Source organism: Rhincodon typus, chromosome 17 (assembly GCF_021869965.1).
Source record: "Rhincodon typus isolate 14 chromosome 17, sRhiTyp1.1, whole genome shotgun sequence".
Classification (NCBI taxonomy): domain Eukaryota; kingdom Metazoa; phylum Chordata; class Chondrichthyes; order Orectolobiformes; family Rhincodontidae; genus Rhincodon; species Rhincodon typus.
The window spans coordinates 19,427,830-19,455,352 of NC_063348.1; the positions used below are offsets into that span (position 1 = coordinate 19,427,830).

Sequence of the window (27,523 nt, forward strand, 5' to 3'; positions counted from 1 at the left end):
CATTGTTACTACATTACGTTACATTGTTACTACATTACGTTACATTGATATTACCAGAAATGACAAATAAAACTTAAATAAATACAATAATTTCTAGAAAAGTATCTCCTGTATTTCACAAGGGTTCAGATTGGATATATTAGCACTGTTATTTGGTAAAGTTTATCATCCCTGTTCTTGCTTTGTTCTGTGTTCCAAATTTGTTATTTTGCTGTTCTCAGTGGAGAAGAAAAAATACTTAAAGCAAGTCTCAGTTTTTCAAACCTGCTATGTCTAGTAATTGCTATTCTAAATGAAAACACACATCCATTACTCCCTTGAGTGACATTAGCAATTTGAGATTATTTTTCCTCTCACAATAGAGTGGTCAAACAGATGAGAGGAAAAAGAATTCAGATCTTTGACTGACAGCATCAATTCATCTCTGTTAAAGGAGTATAATGGTATGTTTTAGAAGAATAACACTTTATTTTTCTCAAGGAGATCATCTATATGATTGTGTCATTTGAAGTGTTCAGGCTTCCTGTACTGACATGAGAATTCATCAAATATAGTACCGAGGCCAAGTCTATTGCAGAAGCACTTGCAAGAAGTGAGTTAGAGATAGCACTGTACATTGATATGGATATGGAATCCTCCTATGGCTTTACTCATTGACCAGTTACATTTTCACGTCCATTGAATTTAAAATCCTCATCATTGTGTTTAAGATGTTACCTGGAAGTTTCCTGGTGCAGGGGTGTACAGCAATGTAATAGCTCCCACACTAACATTGCACCATGGATGTACTGAGAATATTTGAAATAACTTAACTCAGCAAACTTTCATGGAACAAGCTTGATTACAAAATAACCTTCTAGCAGAAGTACAGCACAAGTGGCACAGTTCTGTTAGGCTGGACTGCTTGTTTCTGGGCTTCAAATGCTATTAAAAATTGACTGTGGAAATTCAAGACCGATATCTCAAAGTCAAGCATCGCTTTGACTTTTTAAGTTTTTCACACCAACTATCTTTGTTAGCTCACTAGCTGAGATTACGCATTTATTGCTAAATTTATGTTTTTGCTCACAGTCATAAGAAACTGCACTGAGCTTGTTAAACAGGCAAGTGAAGCATTCATCTCCATAATATGTGGGAGGTTAAACTAAAATCCCAAAGAGAACCCATTGTACCACCCAGTCCTCAATTTAGCTTCATTTGATACTTATATATGACTTTACCTCTTTGTTTTAAAAAGATGAACTGCAAAGTGAATTAGGTAAATGTGAACTTATTCACATCACTTGTATTACTTTAAAACAATTTATTTTCCTTTGAACCAGGTGTTGGAGAATTACAACAAAGGAAAGACGGCTTTGCTAGGAGCAGCAAAGGTCATGGTCAGCCCAACAGAGGTGGATTTGAATCCTGACATGATTGTTCAGCAGCAGCCTCAAGCAACAAAGCATGGAGATCAAAGGAAGAATGCCAGTATAAAGTAAGAGAACAACCACAGTAAATGCAGAACAGAAAATCCAAAACTGGAATAGTGGTAAAATATGAATATAGCTCAAGTCTTGTTTTGAAGATAAAGATTAATAACTAATCTATGCCTTCACATCATGAGACAAAAAGTCAGTGGAAAAATATTATTTTTAAAATATAATTTTATCTTCATAAATTTGTCTCTCAAAAGCCTACTGTAAAACAGGATTGTTGGCTCAAAAACTATACGGTGACTTAAGTAAGTGGCATCTCTGAGAACCTAACTAAAATTTACAGGAAGGCAGGGATATACAATATGAGGTCCATTTTATCTATAGGATGTATTTAGAAAACTTCGACTTTTCCCTAATTGGATTTTGTTTTTGATTCCATTCTCACTTCTCCCAGGAAATTGCATGGCATATAGGAGGTATACATGCTCTTGATGCTCATCTGCATGAGACAAGCTGGATGGACCTTTTCTGACAGACATTTTTGCATACTCATAATCCATCACAACTTTCTGAATAAACTATGTATACTCTCCCAATTTGTTTAGATTGAGCTTGTTGGTTTTCACTATGTTTTATCATGAATGTTCAGCAGTTTAAAGATGTTACATTTTTGTTTGGGATTATGCTTTTGAATGGCTCTCCCCAGTCCATTTACGCTGATTCTTATCTTTTTTAAATATAGCTTGTGAAATTTGAATAACTGAACAATTGCTTTGACTTATTGTTTGCAGAACTGGAGCCACTCTGCCTATGGTCATGTGCAGTGTTAACGTTATATAGACCAGTGAGTTGCACTTTCTATCTCACATCAGGTCTGTCACCAAGATGACATTCGTCTACTTCAGGGATGAAGCCTATCTGCTTCACCCCATCCTCTACTCCATTGGAGCTATTTTTAATTCGGGCAAATGTCTCCGGTTCTCTGAATTCTGTCTAATTCACTCCACTTTACTGTCGATCTTCCTGCTTTCAAAAGCCCCTAAAATCTATGTTATTGATCTCTATCCATTCTGACCTTAAGTTCTTTATTGTTCTTATCCATCCAATCTTGTAAAGCCTCTTAGAAATTATTCCGCGAGCAGTACCATGTAAATCTAATATTTGTTTCAATTAATATTTATAACTTGAATATTGATCATATTCCATTAGCTACAAGAGAGGGATCCACAGTGCGATACTGCTTATGGTATGCAACAGGATAGAATGGAGAAAAACAACATACCTCCAATAATTAAATACAAAATACGTTTTCTCTACCATTTAAGAATGCTGCTTTGGATTAATGTGACATTTTTATTTTTATTCAAGCCTTCTTGAAAATAGTAACTGTTTATTCCAGGTCAATGCTGAATTAGAGGATGTCTTCTGCTGAAGTTTTGGTCTTGAAGCATCGCATTTAGACTGTTTTTATTCATTCAGGGAATGTGGATAATGCTGGCTGGGCCTATATGTATTGCCCATCCATAGTTGCCATGGAGAAGGTGGTGGTGAGTTCTCTTCTTGAACTGCTGCAGTCCATTTGGTGTAAGTATACCTACAGTACTGTTAGGCAGGTAGTCCAGGATTTTAACTCAATGGTATTGAGGGAATAGCAACATATTACCAAGTCCGGATTGTGAATAGCTTGAACTGAAATTGGCAGGTGCTTTTTCCATGCACCTTTTGACTGTGTCATTCTAGATGGCAATGGTTGTGCGTTTGGAAGGTGCCGTCTATGGAGCTTTGGTGAAATGCATCTTATAGGTGGTACGCACTGCTGCTACAGTGCATCAGTGGGGAAAAGAGTGATGTTTGCACCAATCAAGTGGGCTGATTTTTCCTGGATGTTGTCAAGCTTCTTGGGTGTTGTTGGAGCTGCAGTCATCCAGGCAAATGAGTCATATTCCATCTCACTCCTGACTTAAGCTTTGTCGATAGTGAACAGACTTTGGGGAGTCAGGAGATGAGTTACTCGCTGCAGTACTCCTGTCCTCTGTCCTGGTCTTGTAGTCAAGGTATTTATATGACTAGTCCAGTTCAGTTTCTGCTCATTGGTAATCCCAGGATAGTGGTGACATTGATACTGGGACATTCGGTAATTCAGAGGTGTCTTGATGCTGAGTTGACTGACCTCCAATAATGCAAGTATTTTCCTTTTTTACCAGATATGACTCCAACCTGCAGACATTTTTCTCCCCATTGCCTCTGGCTGTAATTTTACTAGGGTTCCTGATGACACACTGAGTCAAATACAATGTTTATATTAAATGCGGTCAGTCTGACCACCCCTCTGGAGTTCATCACTTCTGTCCATTTTTGAAATGAAGCAGTAATGAGGTCAGGAGCTGAGTGGTCCTGGAGAAAACCAAGCTGGCATTAGTGAACAGGCCATTTCTAAAGAAACGCTGCCTGATACCACTGTTGATGACCCCTTCCATCACTTTACTGTTGATTAGCGTATTGGTCCTGTAATTCACTGGGTTAGATTTTCTCATACACTAATAGACGTTTACAGCACAGAGTGAGGTTATTTGGACCATTGTGTTTCACGTTGTTCAGCAAAGATCTGAGTACACCAGTCCCATTTTCCAGCTGTTTGCCTGTATCACGGGAAGCTATAGCAACACATGAATATCTAAATATTGCTTAAATATTTCAAGAATTTCTGTCTCAACAACCCTTCAGGCAGCAAGGTCCTGACTTCCATCACCCTCTCTGTGAAAACTTTATCCTCAATAGTCCTCTTAGCATTCTACCTCTTATATTAAATCTATGCCCCCAGTTATTGTCGCCTCTACTCAGCGAATATGTACCTTCATATTCATCCTATCCTATGCCCTTCATAATCTTACACACCTCTATCAGGTCTCAACATTTGCTGCTATATGGAAAACAGCCCCAGCTTATCCAATCTTTCCTTGTAGCTCTGATCTTCCACCTGAGGCTGAAATCTCCTCCATACCTTCTCTAGTCCGATCACATCTTTCCAACAATGTGATTGCACACACAACTCGAGTTGTTGCCTGATCAGCATTTTGTACATTTCAACGTAACCTCCTGCCCTTATGAATTCAAATATTCCATATGTCATCTTGACCACCTTGTCTAGCTGCCTTGCTACATTCAGGGATCAGTGAAATGCACGCTAAGATCTGATTTTCAGGGTTCTGCCATTATGGTATATATTCTGCTCCTCAAAATTAATTCTGATAATTTCCTGTGGCCAGTGAGTATCCGAAATTATACTGCCAGCATCCCTGTTATCTCCTCCTTTGCCTCCCTCAACAGCTTGGGATGCAACACATCCTGGCCTGTGGATTTGTCTATTTTAAAGGCTGTCAGAACTTGCTGTCTCTTTATGTTAATTTCTAATGTTGCACAGTCTTCCACCCTGATGTCTATGCCCACGTTTCCATTTTCCATTGCGAAGACTAACACAAAACATTCATTGAGAGTGTGCCGACGTATTCCGGGTCTGCACACAGATCATCTTTAAGAGTCCCACTCTTGCTCTAGTTATTCTCTTGCTATTTATATATTTACAGAAAAAGCCCTTTGGGTTTACCTTTATTCCAGCTGCCAATGCTTTCTCATTCACTCTCTTGGCTTTCCTAATTTCCTTTCTAAGTACCCCATGCATTTTCTGTACTCCTTTATGCACTGTGCCATATTGAACCCGCAGTATCTGCCATAAAATTTTTTTTAAAACATAAAGTTTATGCCTGTTGACATCCAGAATTCTCTGGTCTTGGTCCCACCCTTTGTCTTTATGGGAATATATTTCTCCCTTTACTCTTCGCTATTTCCTCCTTGAGTGTCTCCCAATGCTCTGACAAAGTTTTATCTGCAAGTAGCTGCTCCCAGTCCATATGGGCCGAATTGTGTCTTTTCTTAGTAAAATTAGCCTTTCCTCATTTTAGAAGTTTTATTCCCAGTCCATCTGATTCCTTTTTTATAACTATGCCAAATCTGACTGAATTATAATCCCTGTCTGCAAAATGCTTCCCAACTGATGTGTTTTCCACCTGTGCAGGCTCATTTTCAGAAGTATTCCCATAATACAGGTGAAAAAAAGTCCTCCAAAATGTAATTTTGCTCCCTCCCTATCTTGCACACACTAAAACTACCTCAGTTAATATTTAGGTCGTTAAAATCTCCTACTATTACTGCCTTATTATTCTTATACTTCTCTGAAATTAAATAAAATATTTGATCCTCTGTCTCTCCCTGATTGTTTGGGAACCTGTATTATACAACCAATAGCACATACTATATGGAAAGAACTTAGCCTATTAGAATTTGCAGACCTTCAGTACATGAATCTTGAACACAAGGTGGAAAGTGTTTTTCTGTATTCTTTAGCAATGCTATGGCAAATTCCAGCCACCTCACTAATAATTTTAAAGTAAGTCACACAAGCATTTGATTTTGTGTACCCTCATGACTCAGCAAAACAGGTGGCATTTTAAAACTTTGAAGCAATCTGAGGTCATAAAACAAGTGCAAATTTACTCTTTGACAAATATAACAAATGATGTTGTTAGCATCTTTGGTTTAATTAGAGATAGTAGGAACTGCCGATGCTGGAGAATCTGAGATAACAAGGTGTAGAGCTGGATGAACACAGCAGGCCGAGCAGGAAAGTTGACATTTTGGGTCTGGACCCTTCTTCAGAAACGATTTCTGAAGAAGGTTCCAGACCCAAAACGTCAACTTTCCTGCTCCTCTGATGCTGCTTGGCCTGCTGTGTTCATCCAGTTCGACACCTTGTTATCTCTCTGGTTTAATTAGTATTTGTAAAGCAAATGTACAACTGTAAAAGAGAAGTTTGAATTTTTGTGGCATGCAGTAATGTTATTCTGAAGCAACTAAATTTAATCAGCAGAAGGAAAAAGCAGTGACTTGATTGATTTGCTCATTGGAATCCTGTACTGCCTCATGGATTATTATGAATACAGAAACTTGCACAACCAAATGTTCCATGACAGACTACTTGTAAGTCTTCAAAATTCTTATTGCAGCCTAAATGATCTGAAGTTGACTCTCAAGGAAGCTGTTGACTCAATACACTTGATGAAAATGTCAAAGAATAAGCAGACCATATGCGCAATAGATAATCCTATTGAACTCACTGGATGAACTATAAGGGCACTTCATAGATGGAGCTAACAAAATGTTCACAACAAAACCAAGAGTTTAACAAAGTGGGAAATCATTCTCTAATAAATCTGTGCATGGGTAATTTATCATTAACTTTTAAAGGAGGAATGTTATGTTGATGTTTTCTTAGAACTCAGCATTATTTGTGAAGCACTTTAAGAAATTTGGACTTTCCCAGAAACTGTTAATACCAGGGAAGTAAAATATGTGCAGTGAATCTTTTGTCAAGAACCATTCGATCGAATTTAAAAATGACATTGGGGCAAATGTAATTATGGTCAGTTTGTAAGTAAACAGGAAAATATACATGTGTAACCAATTCATATTCTGTTTGGAATTTTAAAGAAAGTAACTGTTCGAAATATTCAGCCAGTCAGGCAACATGTGGAGAGAAAATAAAAGCATTTCACATTGGTGACCTGTCGTCAGAGCTGAAGCATTTCGGTTTGATTCTAGCTATGTGATCTGCAAGGATTCTTTGAGTATGTTTATGAAAGAAGAACTAGCAGTAAAAGTAGGAAATGAGTATGCAACAATAGAGGAGGTTCATAGAATCACTGCAGTGTGGAAGCAAGCCATTCAGCCCATTGAGTCCACACTGACCCTCTGAAAAGCATCCGACCCAGATCTACACTCCTTAGCTATCCCTATAACCCTGCATTTCCCATTGCCAATCCACCTGATCTGCACATCTTTGGACTGTGGGAGGAAACTGGAACACCTAGAGGAAACCTGCGCAGACATGCAGAGAATGTGCAACCTCCACACAAACAGTTGCCTGAGTGTAGAATCAAACTCACTGCTATCCGCTGAGCCACCATGCTGCCTCTTCAGATGACAGACAGTCAAGACTTCAGATGCTGTTTCTAGAACTGCCAATGAAATCTGAAAATCAGAACAGTCAAAGGCAATTCACAGAATTATTTCATTCTGAGGAGAATAAAAGTATAATGTCCAACTCTTCATCTGTGACTACATGGCATATTGTATCATTGTATCTAAGGTTAAAATAGTTTCTAATCAACCTGTTTGTAGAGATGTTAGCACACATATCTATAGCAGATGGGAGTGAACCTGGGTCGTCTGCCTTAGAGGTAGGGATACTGCCACAATGCCACAAGATCCCCCTTAATAACTAAGGGAATGATGATTTGGTCATTGCAGACCAGCTGAGAGGAACAAAGATGAGGTAGGAGTGATACTACCCATAAATAATGAACAAGCTTGCATTTGTGTTAATGTCACTGAATTGAATTGAGAATTTGATACAAAGTCAACCTACTGTGCATGGTTCATCATGATCATTTTTCAGATACAAAAATCTACTCAAAATTAGGATTCCAACTCTACAGCTTGTAGTTGGATGTTGGATGTTGGATGGTCCTGTGAGTTAAATATTAATTTTTTTCCACAGCACTGTTCTCTACTGGATCCAATGTTGGCTGTTGTATCTCAAGTCACTTCTCTTGCCATGCCTGCATGGTCATTTATGGGTTCTATGCTTCATTGACCTGCTACCTTGGTGATCTGATTGAGAAGCATGGATTTTACATATATATATGTGACACCCAACTTTACATCTTGCTTCTTACAGCTGCTATAATTGTTTCCAATTGGATGTCAGAAATTTATTCCTAATGTCACTTAAACCAAAGCCATCACTTGGCTCCTGCAAATAGCTTGTATTATGATCTTAAATCTATCAATTATCCTTGTCATTTCAGCCTTGACCCAAAGTTGTACTGGCTTTAAAGCCAGTATCATATACCAGTGCAGTTTTTTGATGTGTCATCAAGACTATTTTGTTTTATCTTTGCAACATTGCCATTGTTACCGCTGAAAACCAATTTCAAGCTTTTACTATTCTGTTGCTGGATTTCTTGGATGACTGTCTTGCCTTTCGTCTCTATTCATAAACAACAAATCATCTGGTAAACCACAGTTTCACTTGAACAAAGGCTCATTGTTGCTGTCTTCACCAAGTCCTGTTGGCATTGTAAGCCTTACTAATGTGACTCTGATTCCTCCCCCCCCATGATTCCTGCAGACGTATGTCTTTACACGTTGACCAGTTCTTGCAAAATGGGCCTTCAATACCATTGTAGTCACTATTTCAGAACCTTCTTCCACCTGCATTTGGGTTCTCCTCCTCAACATCTGTCTGAGATTTCCTTTCCTGTCTGGCAAACCTGTCCCCACGCCCCTTTTTTCTGAACCAAACTCGGGATCCATCATTATGTTAAACACACTCTTTCTTTACAGTGACAATGTGGAAATGTAATTTATTCTTGCATTGATTACATTTGTAGCGCCATTTCTGTGACACAATTTCAAATAACCACTGATAGGATTTTCATACACAGTAGGACATTTCCACGGGCAAAATGTTGCAAATACTTATTGTCTCAGTGGTGTTCTTTACGACAAAGATAATATTTTGATTTTCATCCAGGTCGGAATCTTTGCCGAAATAGGACAGCACTCGAGACCAAATCCATTTACAATCAAGCAAAGGAACAGGCTGGGCAGAAACAAACATCAGTGACTCAATCATAAACTACAGTAGCTTCAGCTGGTCCTGATATCCAGAGAAAACAAGCTACTGCAAAATATCTGAACATATTTCAAAACTACTATTCAGAATGTACTTGTATAAAATAAAGGACAGGAAATTATATATAAAAGTCATTTATTTTTCCTCACAAAAAGATGGGGTAAGGTTAGGTCTCATTTCAATACATGTGTGACCTCCTTGTTGAGAGGCAGAAGCATGTGTGTAGCATGGAAAATGTCTTTAAAGGTTTTGACAGCATATAGGGTTTTTTAATATTGAGAGGTTCTTGAGTATTTTATATTAAATATTTAATGTAACTTGTCTGGTTCAACTATTGTTTAGTTGAAGCTAATCTAGCAAAGGAGTAGATGTGTTGTGCCTAATCTTATTTTATATTCTTGAAAAGTCCTTTTTATTTTTTCTGAGGTGACAGATGCATGTCAGATGTAGTTTACAATCCATTCCTCAAACTCTCCCATACTTTCCAAGTTGTTACTCCTCTAACCTCAAATGCTAATTCTTCGATGATTCAAATTATGCACTCCTTGTCTTTTCACCTTTCGCAAATATTTAGCAAATACTTTTCAAAGTAAATTTAGTTTTTCTGCAGAAAATATTAATTTCTTCTGACTACATTCTTTGATGATTTAAACCTTTAGACTTCCACAGAAAGCAATGTAAAAATATTTTTCTGAGAGGAAATAGCATGTAGGATGGTGGGAACTCCCCAGCTGAAGGGATAGCAAATGAAGGACTTGACTTAATGGAATTTGGGAAAAAAAAATTTTCGGTGGCTGAGTTAGTAAAGCCAATATTTCCTGATTAAGGAGGTCAGATTTAAATATTATATTTGCTCCAGGTGTCAATAAGAAGATATTCAGTGCTTTAGGATTAGGATCCATATGTACCTGCATTAATTATTGTTTGGTGCTAGGAATATTATTATAAATGTTCAGTGCAGATAGAGCTCAACTGTGGTGTTTTCATAGTCAAATAGTTTATTGACACCTAATGTTCCAGCAGGCTGCTTAGATTAATGGAAGGCAGAAAAAGATGACTACAGCTTATCGAACAATGAGCTCTGCATTCTTCCACACTTATTATCAGGTGTCTGCTAATTCCCAATTTGCAAATGCCTTGTCCCAATGGTCTAGTGGGTACAGATACTACCAAATGTAACGTTAAACGTAGGTAGCTGAATGTCTAAGTTTGAATTCGTGTCTACTAATATCAGCCAGCTTGGCAAATGAAGTACACTATGTTTAGACTCAACATTCCCAAGACAGACAGAGTAAAAATATCAGTCAGGTTCTCAAATTCCTTATTTGTTATCTGGTGGCCTCTTGTTAGGAGCACGTGTGTTGGCACGGTGATTGAATTGGGCTCGGATGTTCCACCACTTTACAGTCAAATAGTCTGTTAATGCTATTGTACGGTGACATGAAGAATGGTCCTTTGGGCAATTGAATGCAGCACACACGTGTAGAATAGCAACTTTCGTTCGCCTTCAGTTCATAGGAAAGAAGGAAAATAATCGATGCCAGAAATGCTCATTTCTCTGAGCATATAAGAAAGCCATTATTTTTATTTATTATTTAGAAGGTCTCTCTTCAGTTCAGCACTATCTCCTTTTGATTCTTTGCTGGAATCTATCTTGCATATATTTTTGAAATTATTTCTTTTCAGATTTTCTTTCCTGTCTGTTCAGATTGGCAACTTTCTTTGAATATTGCACCTTAAATTTTCATTAATTATTTTCATCATTGTTCAAATTCCCATCTCCCACTTTCAACATTACTTATTTTTCTTTAGGTAGGCTTCTCTCTAATACTACTATAGGTGCAGCCTCAAGTCTGATCTGCCAAGCAATCATATGCTTGATTTTAAACTATCCTGCTGGTGAGTTGAAGTCATGGATCTTGATAAAAATTAAGATCTTGGCCTTCCCAATGCCTACCCTACTTTGATTAGTGTGACATGTTACAGGAAGCCTTGGGAAGTTTAATGTCCTTGAACTTGATGACATCCTATGCTGGCTAAGTAAAGGCCACTTAAGAGCCTCATCATGTGCCCACTGCTATCCCACCCCTTGTAGGGGTGGACTGCTCCAAGTGGACAGCCTGGTTGGTGTAACTGCATTGGCTGATGTTGGGGAAGGGGGAAAGTGGGCTCTTATTTGCACCTTCACCGTTCCCAGTGGAGACTCCCCCTCCTTACCCACATGGCACATTAGCCTCTTTGTCCTTCTTACCTACCCCCAATCGCTTCCCCCACCCCAAAAACAAACCCTGTCCACAGGATTCGCTGAAATATGCCTTTGCTCACCAGGATTTGCTGCTCTTCAGTCTCTGTTCTCCATCTACTCTTCACTTCCTTGCTGGAGGCAGAGTGATTGTTGCACAAATTATAAAGTCTTTGAATTATTGGTTAAAAGCAACAACTTACAGCAACCAGTGAGGAGGTCAGGTATTTTCTGCAGTAGAGTGGCACTTCGACTCCCCTTCTGGAAATCAGAAGGCTTCTGACAGTATTGTTCACACCCAGAAGCTATTCAGCTACCCAGGAGTCAACCAAATAATTGTTGACAGATAGTCAATCTTTGTCACTACAGTTGGTCATAATTCATGAAACCATTCAGCTACTTGATGTGAGCCAAAATTCCCCTTGTGCACACTCCCCAGTTCCAACCAACCTGCACTAGACTTCCCCATTGGTTGGACACATCAACTATTAGAGCACAACTTACAATGAGTTACAGTATCTTACTTTCAAAAAGTGTAGCGATCCCTTCCACAGTCTTTGGCTTTTGAAAAAGTCCTTCTCTCATTTCAGTCCACAATGAAAAATACATTTTTTTTAAATGTGGTCTTTACACTAGTTTGTGTAATATCTCCTCATGATGACTCTTGGATTCCAGATATCATTGTGTTAAATTTATACTTAATTCTTTCTGTGCCCAGTATCTCTCTCCTATGCTATGGTGCCCAATTCTGAAAGAGTTATCCAGGTGTGATCCATCACTGGGGCTTTGTACAGCAGTAGCATTACTTCTCCCCTGCACAACCCCAACCAAATACCACTCTTTCACCATCAACCAACCTCTGGATTTCATCCTTCAAAATATGAACAGCACGCCATTTAATCTTCTAAATTGTACTTCTGTACCTGCCTGTGACATCTTAATGATCTACCTATATGAACTGCTGAGTTTCTCTATTTCACTCTTTCCAAACCCCCTCCATTTAGAAAGTAACTTCTACTTTTTACATCCAAAACTGATTATCTTACATTTGCCTACATTGAAATCCATTTGCCACAGTTATATTAATCTCTTGTTATCCACACTGTTTACAGTGTCTCCGATATTTGTGCCATTGACAAACTTGACTTGATATTTCACACTCTGTCACACTGTTTAAATTTTTACTAAATAGAATCAATAGTTGAAACAGCAACACAGATCCCTGTGGGATGTCACTTGTCACAAACATTATCTCTGCTCTAATTTCCGCTACTCACCCAACCTCTTAACCAGATCAATAATTTGCTGTCAGTGCCATAGACTTCATTTGTTTCACTGGATCCTAGCTTCTGAACCTAGCAAATCTGTTGCAATTTCCAGATTGAATCCTATGTATTTATTTTGTTTTTACTGCCTTGAATCTGCACATTCTCCAATTCTATTGAAGTATTGTCTCTAACCTGTAGGAGGAATGGATTGCGACTTTGATTTATCACTATTTATATGTAATTTTAATTTGCTTTTTCATTTGTCTTTCATAAACCAAACCATTAAAATCGCAACCACAGTCTGCACTTCAACATGAATAAAGAACAGAATTGTTAAAGAGCTGTTTACTTCTAAGGCACCTCAAATGCTGGAGAGGGCACTTAATTCTAAATGCAACACCTATAGCAGTACAATTAAATGCCATCCTAATGAAATTGTCATCGTAACTTGCTATTCTGTATAACAGTAGACAAGAGCTTAAGTTATGTTTAATATCAGTCCAATTCAGTTTTAACTTAGATTTGATATACGAAATATTGCTGGCTTGCTTGTGCTGTTAGGTCAAAAAATTGGATAATGCACATATAAAGACATACAAGCACATGTATGTTGTTACATGTATCAGTCACAGTAAACTATCCATTATCTAAACTTGTTTAATTGCTATGTTATCTGTGGAAAAATAGCTCAGAAATTGTAACCATGAAGTTACTTTAATTTCATATAATTTCATTGCCAGCAATATTGTTACTACTGCTGATAGTACTTGAGGAAATTAATATATAAATTATTAGCAGCAATATGGTGAAAATAAATCTGTTTTATGCTAGTGATGGTGTCTGTTTATCATTCTTGTAAATACAAAATCCTTGTCTCAATATTATCAAAGTGATGTATTCAACACCTGTACACTTTGTACAGCCATGTTTGTTCCAGTGCTGACAGCTGACCTACTGCATCTGGCCAATGTATTCTCCAGTTATGTCAACTGACCCCTTTGCTGCTGACTTTCTGAAAACTAGGCACTCTCTAGTTCCAAATGAGATTACTTGCTGCTGACATCAATTTGCACAGTTTCTTTTGTTCAGAGGATGTGAGCATTGCTGGAAACATCCTGCATTTAGTGTCTATTCCTAACTGCCTTTGAGAAGATGGTTGTGCGTTGCCTTGAGCAACTGCTGTCTTTGTGGTGAAGGTGCTCCAACAGTGCTATTTCATAGAGAGTTTCAGAAATTTGACCCAGTAACAAAGATGGAATGATGATACACATTTCCAATTCAAAGCAGTGCATGAAATGAAGAAAGAATTCCTATCCATCTGCCATCTTTGTTCTTTGAGGTAGTAGTGGTGGTGAGTTAGTGTTATGTCTTTTCGCTGACAGAAAATGTTTGTGTAAATAAATCTTTTTCTGATTGCCAAGATGTGATGAGTGATATCCTATTGGAGTCTGTTCTGGACCCTCAGGCCCAGTTGAGGGGAGTGAAGTCATGGTCATTAAATTTGCAGATGACACAACATTTTGAAAATAGGCTATGTGGGGAGATCGATTGAGCCAAGATCTGGCATCTGATGTGGGGAAACTGTGAAGTAGTTTAATTTGTAAGGAAGAACAACAAGGCAGAGTGTTATTCAATGGAGAATGACTGCAGAATTCCAAGATGTAGCGGGATCTATGTGCTCTGTTGCATGAGTCACAAAACGTTAATACAGAGGTACAGCAAGTAATAACGAAGGATAGCATCCCTTTAGCCTTTTTTTTATGAGAAGAATTAACATAAACATTGGGATGTTTTGCTTCAATTGTTCAGGGCATTGGTGAGATCACATCTCAAATACTGTGCGATAATGGTCAAGCTTGGTTATGTTACAGTTACCCTATTTTCTACAGTTAAAACTTTTAATTCCTAAAACTAGAAGTAACACTCTAAAGCACATGAACCATAACGTAGATATTCACAACAGCAGTCAGCAAAACTTTGGATGACAAAATGTAGTTAGTTGTAAATCAGGTCCTTGAATTCAGGGGAGTTTCAATCATGTGGTTTTCTTTAGCATGGGTATGTCTCCATATAGAAGTTAAAATTCCTTATTAATTTCAACAAGTTGAATCATACAACACCTTTTACATAATAAACATCTCAACGTCCTTCATTGGAGCGTTGTAATGCATAATTTGGCATAAGGCTTCATTAGGCAATATTAGGGAAGATGACCAAAAGGTTAATCAAGGAGGTAGGAAAGTGAGGAGGAGAGACATAAGTGGGGAATTCTAGACCTTCGATCACAGTTTCACTTGTGGTCCTCTAGCTCATTCAGAGAACTATTGGCAAAACCTGAAAAGTAAGTTACCAACTTGAATGTTAATGAATTTGAAGATCCAATCTAATGAGGAAATCCATTACCATCTACTATGAATGAACCCAGTTCCAATTTTATTGCATTTTCTTCTTGAAGAACAGCAAATGTTATAAAGCATAGCTTTACGTTTATTTCTGTTCATACAGTTAATCATCTAATTAATAAAAGCATGACAAGACATCTCAGTTATGTACAGTGCACATCCTATTATAGGTGGGAACTTCTGGACCCTGAGTAATCACATGCAGGTCTGTTAACTGGAGCAGCTCAAGCTCCAGGTATCAGAGCTTGCATGGTAGCTAGTGTCACTATGATGCATTTGTGAGGTTGAGAGGTACTTGAATAAGTAAATTTCAAGGTTTTACAAGCAGAAAAGTAGTGCATGACCACCAAGCAGTAAAAGATGGCCAGGCAAATAGTGCCAGAGTCTTGTAAGTGAATCTCACTCTTCACCCAATCTTCAGTTCTAAACAGTGATGAAATGATTGTTTCTCTCAAAGCAAAAATTCACCTGCAACAAAATGAGCTCAGCTGTACACTAGGGAAGGTAGAAGTTTGAGAACACGATTGAGATGGAGGATTCAGTAGCTAGAAGAACAAATAGGCTTATCTGTGGCTGCAGATGTGAAACCAGAATGGTATGTTGCTGCCTTGGTGTGAGGGTCAAAGTTGATATTGAGCGGCTGCAGAGCAACCTTAGAGGTAACTATGAAGAGCATTTAGTCATTGTCCATATCAGTATCAACGACAAAAGTCAAGATCTTGCATGCAGATTCTAGGAAGCCAGGAAAGAAGCTGATTTCTCGTAATGGCATGTGTGAGTGACAACGGAAAGAGGAGAATAAAGCAGATAGAACAAAAACAGAAGTTGCTGGAAAAGCTCAGCAAGTTTGGCACCATTTGTGAAGAAAAAATCAGAGTTAACATTTCGGGTCTGGTGACCCTTCCTCGGAACAGTGTTCTGAAAGAGGAAGGATCACCAGACCCAAAACATTAACTCTGATTTTTCTTCACATGCTGCCAGACCTGCTGAGCTTTTCCAGCAACTTCTGTTTTTGTTCCTGATTTACAGCATCCGCAGTTCTACCTGCTTTATTAAAAACTGAAAGAGCTGGAAAATTAATGGAGAAGGGGAAACTTTATGTTCCTCGATGGAATGGCACCTAAACTCTTACCATTTGCATATTTCTAGTATATAGATGATACTTTTGCTATATTTGAATCTATAGCTGCATGTAAGAATTTCTTTGCATATCTGAATGTGCTCCTTCCTCTGCTCAGATTCATATTTGGAAAGTAACAGTGAAATATGTTCCCCATCCTCCATGTCCTGATGAAAAACTGGCCAGGGGGTTCTTTATTACTGTCTACCATAAACCTACCTTCACTGGTTGGTATATAAATAGTTATTCCTATAGTTTGGCCTTAATAGCAACTCATAACTGGGGCCTGAATCATTTGTTCACCCTACAAACATGATGCAGAAGTTGGGTACATCAAAACCACCTTGTGGGATCATGGCTACTTTGATAATATTATTTATTGCTGTATACTGGCCAAACTTATGAGAAGCCCAAAGTGGTCACTCTTGGTCCTTAAAAGTGCCTAGTCTGCCTTTGATTAAGCTGGCAAGATATCTCAAAAGTTTGAGCGACAAAAGAAGCTAGTTTTTTCCAATATTACTATTTAGTAACGAGTGTTGCTGCCATCAAGCCAAAAAGGCATTATGCCTGTCACACAAGGAGGAATGTTGTATATGAATTTTAGTGCTGGTATTATGCTATCCCAAAGGCTGGTGGATCGTACCAAACAGCGTATTGTTTTGGTTGTTTGGAAGAACGGTTTAGCGACCGTCCATGGCCTCCAAAAGCTCTCAGCACTTTCACATGCTGGAAGCTCCATGTATTTATACAGGGCCCTGTTCTTTACAGACAGAAAGAACACATACACTACTGCTCCTATTCTGACTCAACAAAATAGTTGACAGCCATTGACTGATTCATTGGTCAGAGCATTGCCCTGAGAAATGAAAGTCAACTTGCCTGTTTCAAATTTTAAAACAATGTCTGGCAGTTAATTGTCAATTATATTAGTTGATGCATTCACCAGGTCAATGCTTCTATCAGTCAGATTCCACTTGCCAACCAATCAGCATTCTTCTCTCGTGCATTCTTCTCTAATCAACCTGTTCAGAAATGTTATTGCAGGTCTCTGGATCAGGTGGGACTTGAACCTGGGCTCCTGTCTCAGAGTTGGTTTGGTTTTGCCTTATATTGCCATATTTGAGATGTGCCCTCATGATTTCAAGATGAAAAGCTTCAATGTCTTTTTTTTAGCATACAAGAGTATGAAATAGGAAGTGTATCAGAGTAAGAGGGAATGCAGTAAGGTTGGTGAAATACAAATAACCAAACAACGAACTGATGAAACACCAATAATAGAAAGTAGCTCAAAAAAAGGGCAGGAATGAATACAAAATATTTCTGCATACAAAGTATTCAGGAAAGAAATGATTGGTGGGAGTAAGGAGCATGTTACTGTGCTGGAGAGAGACTAGGCAGAATCTTTTTGGTTACAGCCAAGCAACGACAGAGGTATTAATACATTACTAAATGTATTCTACAGAATATCAGAGGCAAACAAGGCCGGAGCTCCCTGGATGACAAAAGAGATAGAGAATAAGATGAAGCAGAAATATGGCAGTCATATGGGTGAAAAATAGGTTAAAGGTGAAAAATTCAGAGAAGAAGTGAGAAAGCAATTCAGAGAATCAAAGAGAGAGCATGACAGCTAATGTAAAAGCTGGTGGAAAGCAAATGGATTTTTAGAATTTATTGCTAAAATAATTAAATATAAAAGTAGGGAAGCATTGCTTTAACTGCTTAGGGCATAAATGAGACAGCATCCGGAACATTGAATACACCTTTGGTCCCCTTCTTGAGGAGTGATGTCGTTGCACTGGAGGCAGTTCAGAGCAGGTTCATTAGATTGATTCCAGAGATGACGGGTTTGCCTTATGAAAAGATTGAGGCACTTTAGGCCTACTTTCTCTGGAATTTAGAGAAGATCTAATTGAGGTATATAAGATGCTAAAGGGGATTAGCAAAGTAGATATAGAATGGATGTTTCCTTATGTGGTGCAATCTGGAATGTGAGCTAATAAGTATTAGGATAAGAGGTAGCAAATTTAAAAAACATGAGAAATTACTTCTTTCAAAGAGTTGCTAATCTCCACAGTTTGGTTGAATCTGGGGTACTGATTAATTTGAGGAGGAAATAGGTTTTGAATTAGTAATGGGTTAAAGTGTTATGGGGAGCAGGCACAGAAGTGGATGTGATCAGCAATAATCACATTAAATGGCGGAGCAGGCTTGAGGGACTGAACTATCTACCTCCTGCTCCTAGTTCTTAGGTTTTGCTGATCCAAAAATCTTCAATGGACTTGTAAATAATGTAAAATGTAAAAGAAAACTTGACACTGATTCAGGGCCAGAAAGGGAGTTTAAGCATGGTATCAGAGGACATGGCTGAGGTACTAAATGAGCATTTTGTATCTGTCTTACAAGGAATAAGATGCTGCCAGAGTCATAACAAAAGAGGAATGTTTCCAAAAATACTTAGCAAATAAAGATGGAATTTGCAAATAAATTCATCGTATGTTCCAATCTTCTCATATTTCTGAGATACAGTGATGTCACCAGAGGAGTAGAGAATATCATCTGTTAAATTCTTGTTCTATACCGAGCGTAAGGATATGTCAGCAACCACAGGCCAATTAATGTAACTTCAGTAGTGGGAACACCTTTAGAAGTGGTAATCTGGGACAAATTTAACGGTCACTTGGACAAATGTGGATTCATAAAGAAAGGCCAGGAGATATTTGTTAAAGGCAAATTGCGTTTAACTCACTTGATGAGATAAGACAGTTAATGAGATTAATGCAGTTTATGTGATGCACGTATACATGGACTTAGAAGAGGTAAAGTATCTTCCTCAATTATTGGGTAAGTATATTTAAGGTGATTTAGTAAAAGGATTAGAGGGGACATGAAAGATATTGTTTTATCACCCAGAGTTTGGAATCAACTGCGCAGTTTGATGATTGATGTGGAAGCCCTCAACTCATTTAAAAGCAAGCTGGATCTGCCCCTGAAACTTTGCAATCTGCAGAGTTGTGGCCAAGGTTCTGAAAAGTGTGATTAGAGTCGGTGTCTAGCTTTTTCATCTAGCAAGGACATGATGGATTCCATGGCCTTTTTCTGTGCTGTACCTTTTCTATGTTTCTGTGGCTATAACCAGATGAAGGGTAAATTGGCTCCCTTTTTAAGTTGGTTCCGATGAAGATTTTTAATTATTTTCATCAGTCTTAAATTAAAACATTGTTGCGGTAAATCACCACAAGTTACCTTTTAATTTAGCTACTTATGAAGAAACGTCTCAAACCATCAAATACTGAAACAATGGTTTAAACTTTATGGCATGTATCAACCAAAATAAGACGCTTCAAGGAAGCAGTTAAGCCTCACAACCCAACCTGGCTATTACCGGATTTAATGGTGGAGTTTAGCTATGATTCCAAACAACAGTGATGGTCTCCAGAAGTTTCCAGGGTTCGATCTTTGTGCATTGTTGTTCTTCAAAGCTTTGCTGAAGAAGAGTTCTGTTGTTGGATTCTTAGACAGCTCCTTACTTGTTCAGGTCTATGATGTAACATCATTGATGAATCATTTAGATTCTTTCATCCAAAATCTTGATTTCTTCTCAATCTACAGCTTGTTTCCTGATCAGAGGTAACTCCTCTGTTCCTTGTTACTTTCAGTGTTAGCTATCTGTTTGAAGACACAACTTTCCTCTGTTTAACTCCTTAATTCTTCTGCAGGACAGTTAGTTATCCTTGTGGCATAAAGCAGCCAGTTATCAAGCAGATGTCAAAACAATTTTGTTCATATTGCTTCGACTTCGACTTCGACTTCGACTTCTCCCAGACGTGGCTAATTGCTTTCAATTTCTGTATAAGTTTATCCTTGTCCCTGAATAATTAATTCCGGTTAGATTTATTGCTGATTCTTTCATGTGTAATAGTTTAACTTTGTTGATTCTTCCAATCCATGAACAGCTATTAAAGTACTGAAGTTGATAGTATCTTACACAGTTCTCTGGTTCACAATTATTGAGCCAATTACAAGATTTTCTTGAGTAAAAGAAAGAGGAATTTCATTACTCACCAACCTCAAGGAAAATAATAAAATGAACAAGAAACATGCACACAAGTGCAAGCATAAAGTTTAAAAAAGGAAATGTTTCTAATACAATAGGAAGATCAACCTGACCCCATGGATTTTTAATTGGTAACTTGTAAAAAGATATTTTCGTGTTCTCAGTAAATAGATGTTTTCTCTGATTTGTCCGATTTGCTTTTCAAGGGCATCGTCTTCTGAGAGGCTCAGAGAGGCAGGCAAAAGAGAAAAAGCCATCCTTCCACTTCCAGCGTTATTAATCCATCATTCTTTTTGCACTTTGCCTAAAAGTTTTCTTTTTCTTGGCTTGGAATATAGTTACTTTGTGCATTCCCAGGTCTGGCCTCATTGTTTTGTTTCCAAGCTTGATAACCTTCAAGTGATTTTCATCCATGTGTAGACAAAAGGTTAACCATTGGTCAGTGTTAGAACCCCTTTTCTTAATTAATGACCAAGACACATGTTCAGCATATTTACAGCATATTGCAGATGATGCATAACCACAAAGTATGAGGAAACTGTGAGGAGAATAGAGTGGGATTTCAAGACGATGTAGACAATCTGGTGGAATAGGCAGATGGTGAAGAGGAGTGAGGGGCCTGGAGACAACAAATAGGGAGAAACTGTTCGTTTTGGCAGAAAGTTTAAGAATCGTCAGACACTGTTTTAAAGGGACTGGCTAAAGAACCAAAAGTGACATGAGGAATAAAGACATGGTGTAGTGAGCAGTTAAGAGCTGGAATGCACCTTCCTGAGTGTGAAAGTGAGATAGTTTCAATTTTGGCTATTAAAAACAAATTAAATGTTTATCACAAAAGAGAAAAATTGCAAGTCTATAAGAAAAATGTAGGAAGTGATGCTTATGGAGTTGCTCCAACAGAGAACCGGTATGTATAACTGTAAAGTGTTATGAACAGTGAGGAAGATAGGGATTTCAAGAGGATGTAGACAGTCTGTTGGAATGGGCAAATACATGCCGGTGAAGTTAATGTAGAAAACTATGGATACGACAGGCAAAATGACTTCCCCCTGTGCTTTAGCCATTCTATGATTCCAAGCTGAAACTCTACTAAATTGCTACTCAAGAAACTTCGAATAAATTATCATTACCATTCATGCATTTGTGGCTCGGCAGCAAGTGTCCAAAGCTGATTGATTCTCTTATGAGGTGAAGCTCCTATTGTCATTTATGTAAGACACGTGTTCAATAAATTGCTTCTAATCTAAGTAGACAAGTGCTTGGAGAAAATATGGGATGTCCAAATTGTATCTTTGCCATCAAAGTTGGGAAATAAAATGTTGCTCCTCAAAAATATACCTGCGTAATTCGAAACAGCAGGATTCTAAAACGGCACAATGCTATAGAATCTCAAGAGACTAATAGATTCTCCTCAAAAGTATTTCCTGTAATTTCTAATAAACTATCGCTCTTTGCGATGATTTCTTTGATCTCTTATGTGGATCTTCAAAATATTGCACAGCAAAGATACAATTTCTACTTTGGTCAGCAATATGTTGCTCATACTGCAAGACTAAAAACCATTAGCTAGAATTGAAATACTGATTCATTTGTGCTATTTCATGACACAGCCACTTTGTCTTATTTAAAACAAGAAAAAAAAAGTATTACTGTTGGAACATTAACAGTTATTACAGTTAAGCTATAAAATACAAACTAATATTCAATGCTCTGAAGCTCTTATGTTAGCCATCACCGATGGGACAAAAAATGTGCATCATAAATTTAAGCATTTCTTATTTATCCCCACTCTGGTGCTGTCAGGGCAACAAAACCCCCCCCCCCCCCCCCCCCCCCCCCCCCACCATGCTGTGCTGCCCCCTGCCCAACCCTCAGTCTCTTGCTCAAACTTTGTCTCCACTGCTGGTGGATTCACCTTGTCTGCTTAGCCATTCTCTGTTCTATGTTTTATGTTTTTTCAATTTGACTGTGATCCTATGCTTAATGTCTAGTGTTTCCCTGTTCTGTTGCTTAAAAAAAAAAGTTCCTATAATTGTGAATTACCGGTCAGGTTACGGTGCTCTGGTTGAAGGAGATTTGTTGTTTTTCTGCACATTTGAACTTTGCTATCAGGACCTTTCTGATGTTGGGTTCAAACTTTTGTCAGAAGCATGGAATCTAAATTCTTCATAATAATGTTGTCACTATTGGACAGTATTCAAATAAAAGTATTGTAAGCTTTCTGTAATTTTTGTTTGCCTACTAAATGTAACTTCAATGTATCTTACTGAGTTAAATATAATTCAGTAGACTTTTAGGTAATTTGAGGTAGTAAGCACTTGACTGCCCGATTTATTTTTACATTTTTTGACTCAGTATTTGTTGTTTAACAATGTTCATTGTCTTTTCAGGAGTAAGTCAAAATCTGAACTGAGTTTTGAAGATCTTTATCAGACAAAACAGAAGCCATGCCAAAAGGACTCTGTTGAGTTGCTTCTAATGAACACTAAGGAGAGGCTGGTAACTGAAATAGAGGAGCGGAGGGCTCCTCTTGCCACAATGGAAAGTCTGTCTGACAACGAGTCTATCTACAGTTTTGATTCCCGCCGCTCCTCTGGATTTCGCAGCATAAGGGGTTCTCCAAGTCTGCATGTTGTCATGGAGAAAGATGAGTCACATTGTTTCTACATTGATCCAGCAATTCCAGAGGAGAATCCTTCCCTGAGCTCCCGGACTGAGTTACTGGGTGCAGACAGTTTATCTAAGCATTCTCAGGAGGTGCAACCACTCGAACCACTACAAAACAGCTGTTATTCTCTGCCTAGTCCCCTGCAAGTGGACCTTGGTGAGCAGGAGAACAAACAGGCTGCGGAGGTGGAAACAGATAGCTTTTCAGATAAGTTGCCAATAGAAGAAGACAGTAAAGAATGGATAGAGAGTCTGCGAGACGTGCCAAGTCCACAAGTGCTTGAATTTGCTGAGTTTATAGACAGCCTTTTCAATCTGGATGGAAAAAGCAGCTCCTTCCAAGATATTTATCATTTGGTACTTGATGATAGTTTAGAAGAATATAATGAAATTCCCAAGTCAGTAAGTGAGCATGAGATCCTGATGCGAGCACAGTTTGAACCCAACTTAGTGCCAAAACCACCCCGTTTGTTTGTTGGATCAGCAGATGCTGGGACCTCATCTGGGATTTCGGTATCTCCATCCTTTCCATTCAGTTCATCGGGTGAACTGATGGACATTACTCCAACCTGCATAAGCAGCCAGGAGTGCCTGACTATGGATACAAAGTTGAGAACTTCAACTCCAACAGATCACCAACCCAACTCTAATAAATCTGCAGAAGTTATCATCTCAGCTCTTTAGAACCTCTGTAAAGTACGTAACAGAGCACATTAGCATGCTGACTTTGAAGTGGTTTTTGCTTTAAAAAGCAGAACTGTGAAACTCAAAAGATGGGTGCAAACCACTTGAGCCCATAATGGCATAATAATAGAACTGACCCACTATAAAAACCCTGATGGAAGAGGAAGTCAATGCACGAAAGCAATTCATGTTATTGAAATCAGGCAGTCTTACGTTAATCTCTTGATTTATATGTGGGTTTTGAACAAGGTGAATAAGATGACTAGCAGTTGGTTGACAGTTGATTGATAAGAGGGAGAGTATTACATTCCCTAAAGAGTATTGTTATATTTTTGAGATTGTTGGGAATTTTTTTTTATAATGGAATTTCAAAGCATCCAGATTTGAATATGGGTTTCACCCAGTGCATACATCAACTTGACCCTTTTATTGATATGTGGCATTAGTACAAATCTCACCAGTAGTAGGAACCAAGGGATTATAGCACAGGATCACTCATAAAGACATTTCAACTCTCTTCACCATTGTATTTCCAGTTTTGTTGGGGATAAATAGAAAACTGAATGCCAGAAGTCTGAAATATAAACAGAAATGAAAATGGGTCGGTCAAAATTTGAAAGAGAAAAGTCAAGTTCATTTTGCAGCTGACAGGCTCGGAGGTGGACATTCCAGCAAATTCATGTGGCAGTGTCTTATGCCCCTTTCCTGAAATGGTCCTGCACTCCAGTAGTTTTGCTGAAAGCATTTCCTGAAGTAGTGACAACCTGCCAGAAAGTGGTGCAAGAGGCAGTTGACAAGTCTTGAGAGCTTGTTGTAGAGATGTTTGAGATTATGAAGGTGAGACACGAGAAACACAGCATTTCCATGGAGATGAGGTAGCTGCACAGTGGGAAGCCAGTCAGAGAAACAAGAGCCAGTCTTACACTGTGTAAATGGTGAACAGAACAGTGAACAGCTCGTGTTGACACTCAATGGTCACTGTATTGAGCAGAGCTTGCTAAATGTTTCAGGGTGAGATGCTGAGGCAGTTGTGCGGAAGTCAATGAGTAAAGCACAGGGATCTAGGCAGTAGTCTGTGCAACTGGTAACAGGTGAGGCTAAGCATGGGGCTCAGTCACTCTGAGGTGGCAACAGGTTTTGATGAGGAGACACTTTGCCAGGAGCACATAGAGCTCCTTGCTGCTGTGGGATGCAGAAATGATGCTGAATGGCAGGGAAAACATAAAGATGCTGTACTCACCATAGTGTGCACTGCCAGGAATCAATTTCCTCAACATGGCAAAGAGCATTTCTGCTGGAGGCTGCATATATTAAAACATATATTCACTAATGTGTGCACACTCATGGTGAAAGAATTGGTGCACCACTGGTTGAGTGACCATACCTTTCCCCTAGACAGTGCCAATAGTGCTGAGTTTCATTGCCACTAGGTCATTCACATGTGTAGCATTTCACAAGGTGCTATCTATCATAGCAAATGTTGGGTGCCCTCTGAGACAGCATTGGAATCCACTGAGTTCTGGACTGATGTAGCAAAACTGATGAGACCACTCAAGCACAGTGCCATGGGCATGATGTCTTCATGTTCATGGTGTGATTGACTGCACCAATGTGGCAACCAAGATTGCAGCAATGCAGCCAGTGACATTTATAGAAAGTATGCAATTTAATTCCTTCAGTGTGCAGCTTATATGAAACCACTGCAAGCATTTTCTGCAGGTGTGTGAAAGATTTCTTAGCAGTTGCAAAGCTGTATTCTTCCTTAGTCAATAAGACCATAAGACACAGGAGCAGAAGTAGGCCGATCAATCCATTGTGTCTGCTCTGCAATTCAATGAGATCATGGCAGATCTGAGTCCTCAATTCCATTTTTCTGCTTTTCCCCAGAGCCCTTGATTTCTTACGAATTAAAAATCTACATATGTCAGCTTCTAATGTCCTTAATGACCCAGCCTCAGTAGTCCTCTGTGGTAATGAATTCCACAAATTCACTACTCTCTGAGAGAAGAAATTCCTTCTCTTCTGTATCTTAAATGTCCAAACCCCTATTCTGAGATTATGCGTCTGGTCCTGGAAAATAATCTTTCCACATCTGCCCTGTCCAAGAATCTTGGCAGCAGGTGCTCATGCCACCAGAAGACTAGATGGATGGCTGCTAGGGGCCAACAGTTATCATTTGAAGGAAGGTTCTTGACACCTATGTACAATCCTACAATGGAGGCACAGAGTTGCTACACCTCTTGCATTTTAACACGAGGTCTCCATAGAGCAAGCCGTTGGACTCCTGACAATGTGGTTCTGGTGCCTTAACTGATCAGGGGTGGACAGGGTGTGGCATTTCCTCCTGTAAACTCCTTGCATGGTGGTATTGAGAAATGCTGACTCTGTGAATGAAGATGTAGAGGAGTGCCTCATGTCTTTAGAGGAGGAGTGCCCATGTCTTCAGCAGAAGAGGAAGATGTGATGTAACATGGTGATCATGTTCTGCAAGGCTTTATGGACACGTAGCTGAGCTGTTGAACCAGTTTACGGAGATGGTGAAAGAGCCCAGATCGATCTATTCCAGATATGATCCTTGTGAGGAAGGCTCATTCGAGCTGGTATTCACACCACATACAACGAACAGCCACAAACAAATTGCCTGATGGGCAGAGTCATCTCCTATATCTCCATAATAATGCCTGGAAGACATGTTACCATCAGCAGAAACTCCCTACCTTTGTGCCGCATGTCTACTTCATCATGTTGATGCCTTAATGTTCTCAAAACAGAGGGGCATGGAATTCATAGTGTTGGCATAAACCATTTCATTAAATTGAGGGCCAATCAGTGAACAGAAGAATTAAGAAAAACACAATGTTTTGGTATCACTTTTAGGTGGCCTCTCCTATAGGGTGCTCTCCCTCTACCCTCAGTAGACTTAAAGATGGAGACAAGCTGATTTCTTTTCTCTGCATGAAGCTGAGGTGTCCGTGGCATCTGTGCTCAGTGACTTGGCACTGCTCCTGCTGATCTATCTGCAAAGGTCAAGAATAGCCGAGGTCATGGGCATTGGCTATTTTGGTGGTGTCTCAGAGGGGCCAAAGGAATGGCCAATGCCAGGTGAGCCCATGAAGAATGCCTCCTTCAATATCATTCCTGGATGCCCCAGATCTTTCAAGGTACATGTGCGCATCTGAGCAAATCAGCATCTTGACCACATCAGGTTGCCTGGCCAAGCATTAGCGTGGCACAATGGTTCAGTGGTTAGCACTGTTGTCTCACAGCGCCAGGGACCTGGGTTTGATTCGACCCTCGGGCGGATAATTTTTCATCTAAAGATGTCTAGGTTAAGTGGATTGGCCATGCCAAAATTGCCCGTAGTGTCTAGGGATGTACAGGCTAGATGGACAAGCCATGGGAAATGCAAGGTTATAAGGATAGGGTTGGGGGGAGTGGTAGGCCTGGGTGGGATGCTGTTCAGAGGGTCGGTGTGGACTCGATGGGCTGAATGACCTGCTTCCATACTGTCGCGATTGTATGATTCTGTGATCTTTGCATCATCAGTGCAAATGATTTGTCAATGCTACAAAATGTGGCAATACAACGTATCTGTATTCTGTAAAACCATAAGACATAGGAGCAAAAATTAGGCCGTTCGGCCCATCAAATCCATTCAATCATGGCTGATCAGTTTCTTAACTCTATTCTCGTGCCTTCTTCCCAGAACCTTTGATCCCCATAACAATCAAGAACCTATCTCTCTCTGTCTTAAATATACTCAATGACCTGGCCTCCACAGCCTCTTGTGGCAATGGATTCTTTAGATTCACCACTCTCTGGCTGAAGAAGTTTCTCCTCATCTCCATTCTAAAGGGTCTTCCCTTTACTCTAAGGCTTTGCCCTCGGATCCTAATATCTCCTGCTAATGGAAAC

General features: G+C 39.1%; 1 protein-coding gene across 1 annotated transcript in view; it reads left to right on the plus strand.

Moving 5' to 3' along the window:
* Positions 1–27,027, plus strand: part of LOC125485270 (diacylglycerol lipase-alpha-like) — a 49,946-nt gene extending 22,919 nt beyond the window's left edge. The window contains exons 7-8 of the mRNA XM_048607313.1: positions 1,323–1,477; positions 22,648–27,027. Of these exons, the coding sequence (XP_048463270.1) occupies positions 1,323–1,477; positions 22,648–23,608 (1,116 nt within the window). The 3' untranslated portion in view covers positions 23,609–27,027. The remainder of the gene's footprint in view (positions 1–1,322; positions 1,478–22,647) is intronic.
* Positions 27,028–27,523: the final 496 nt, after the last annotated feature.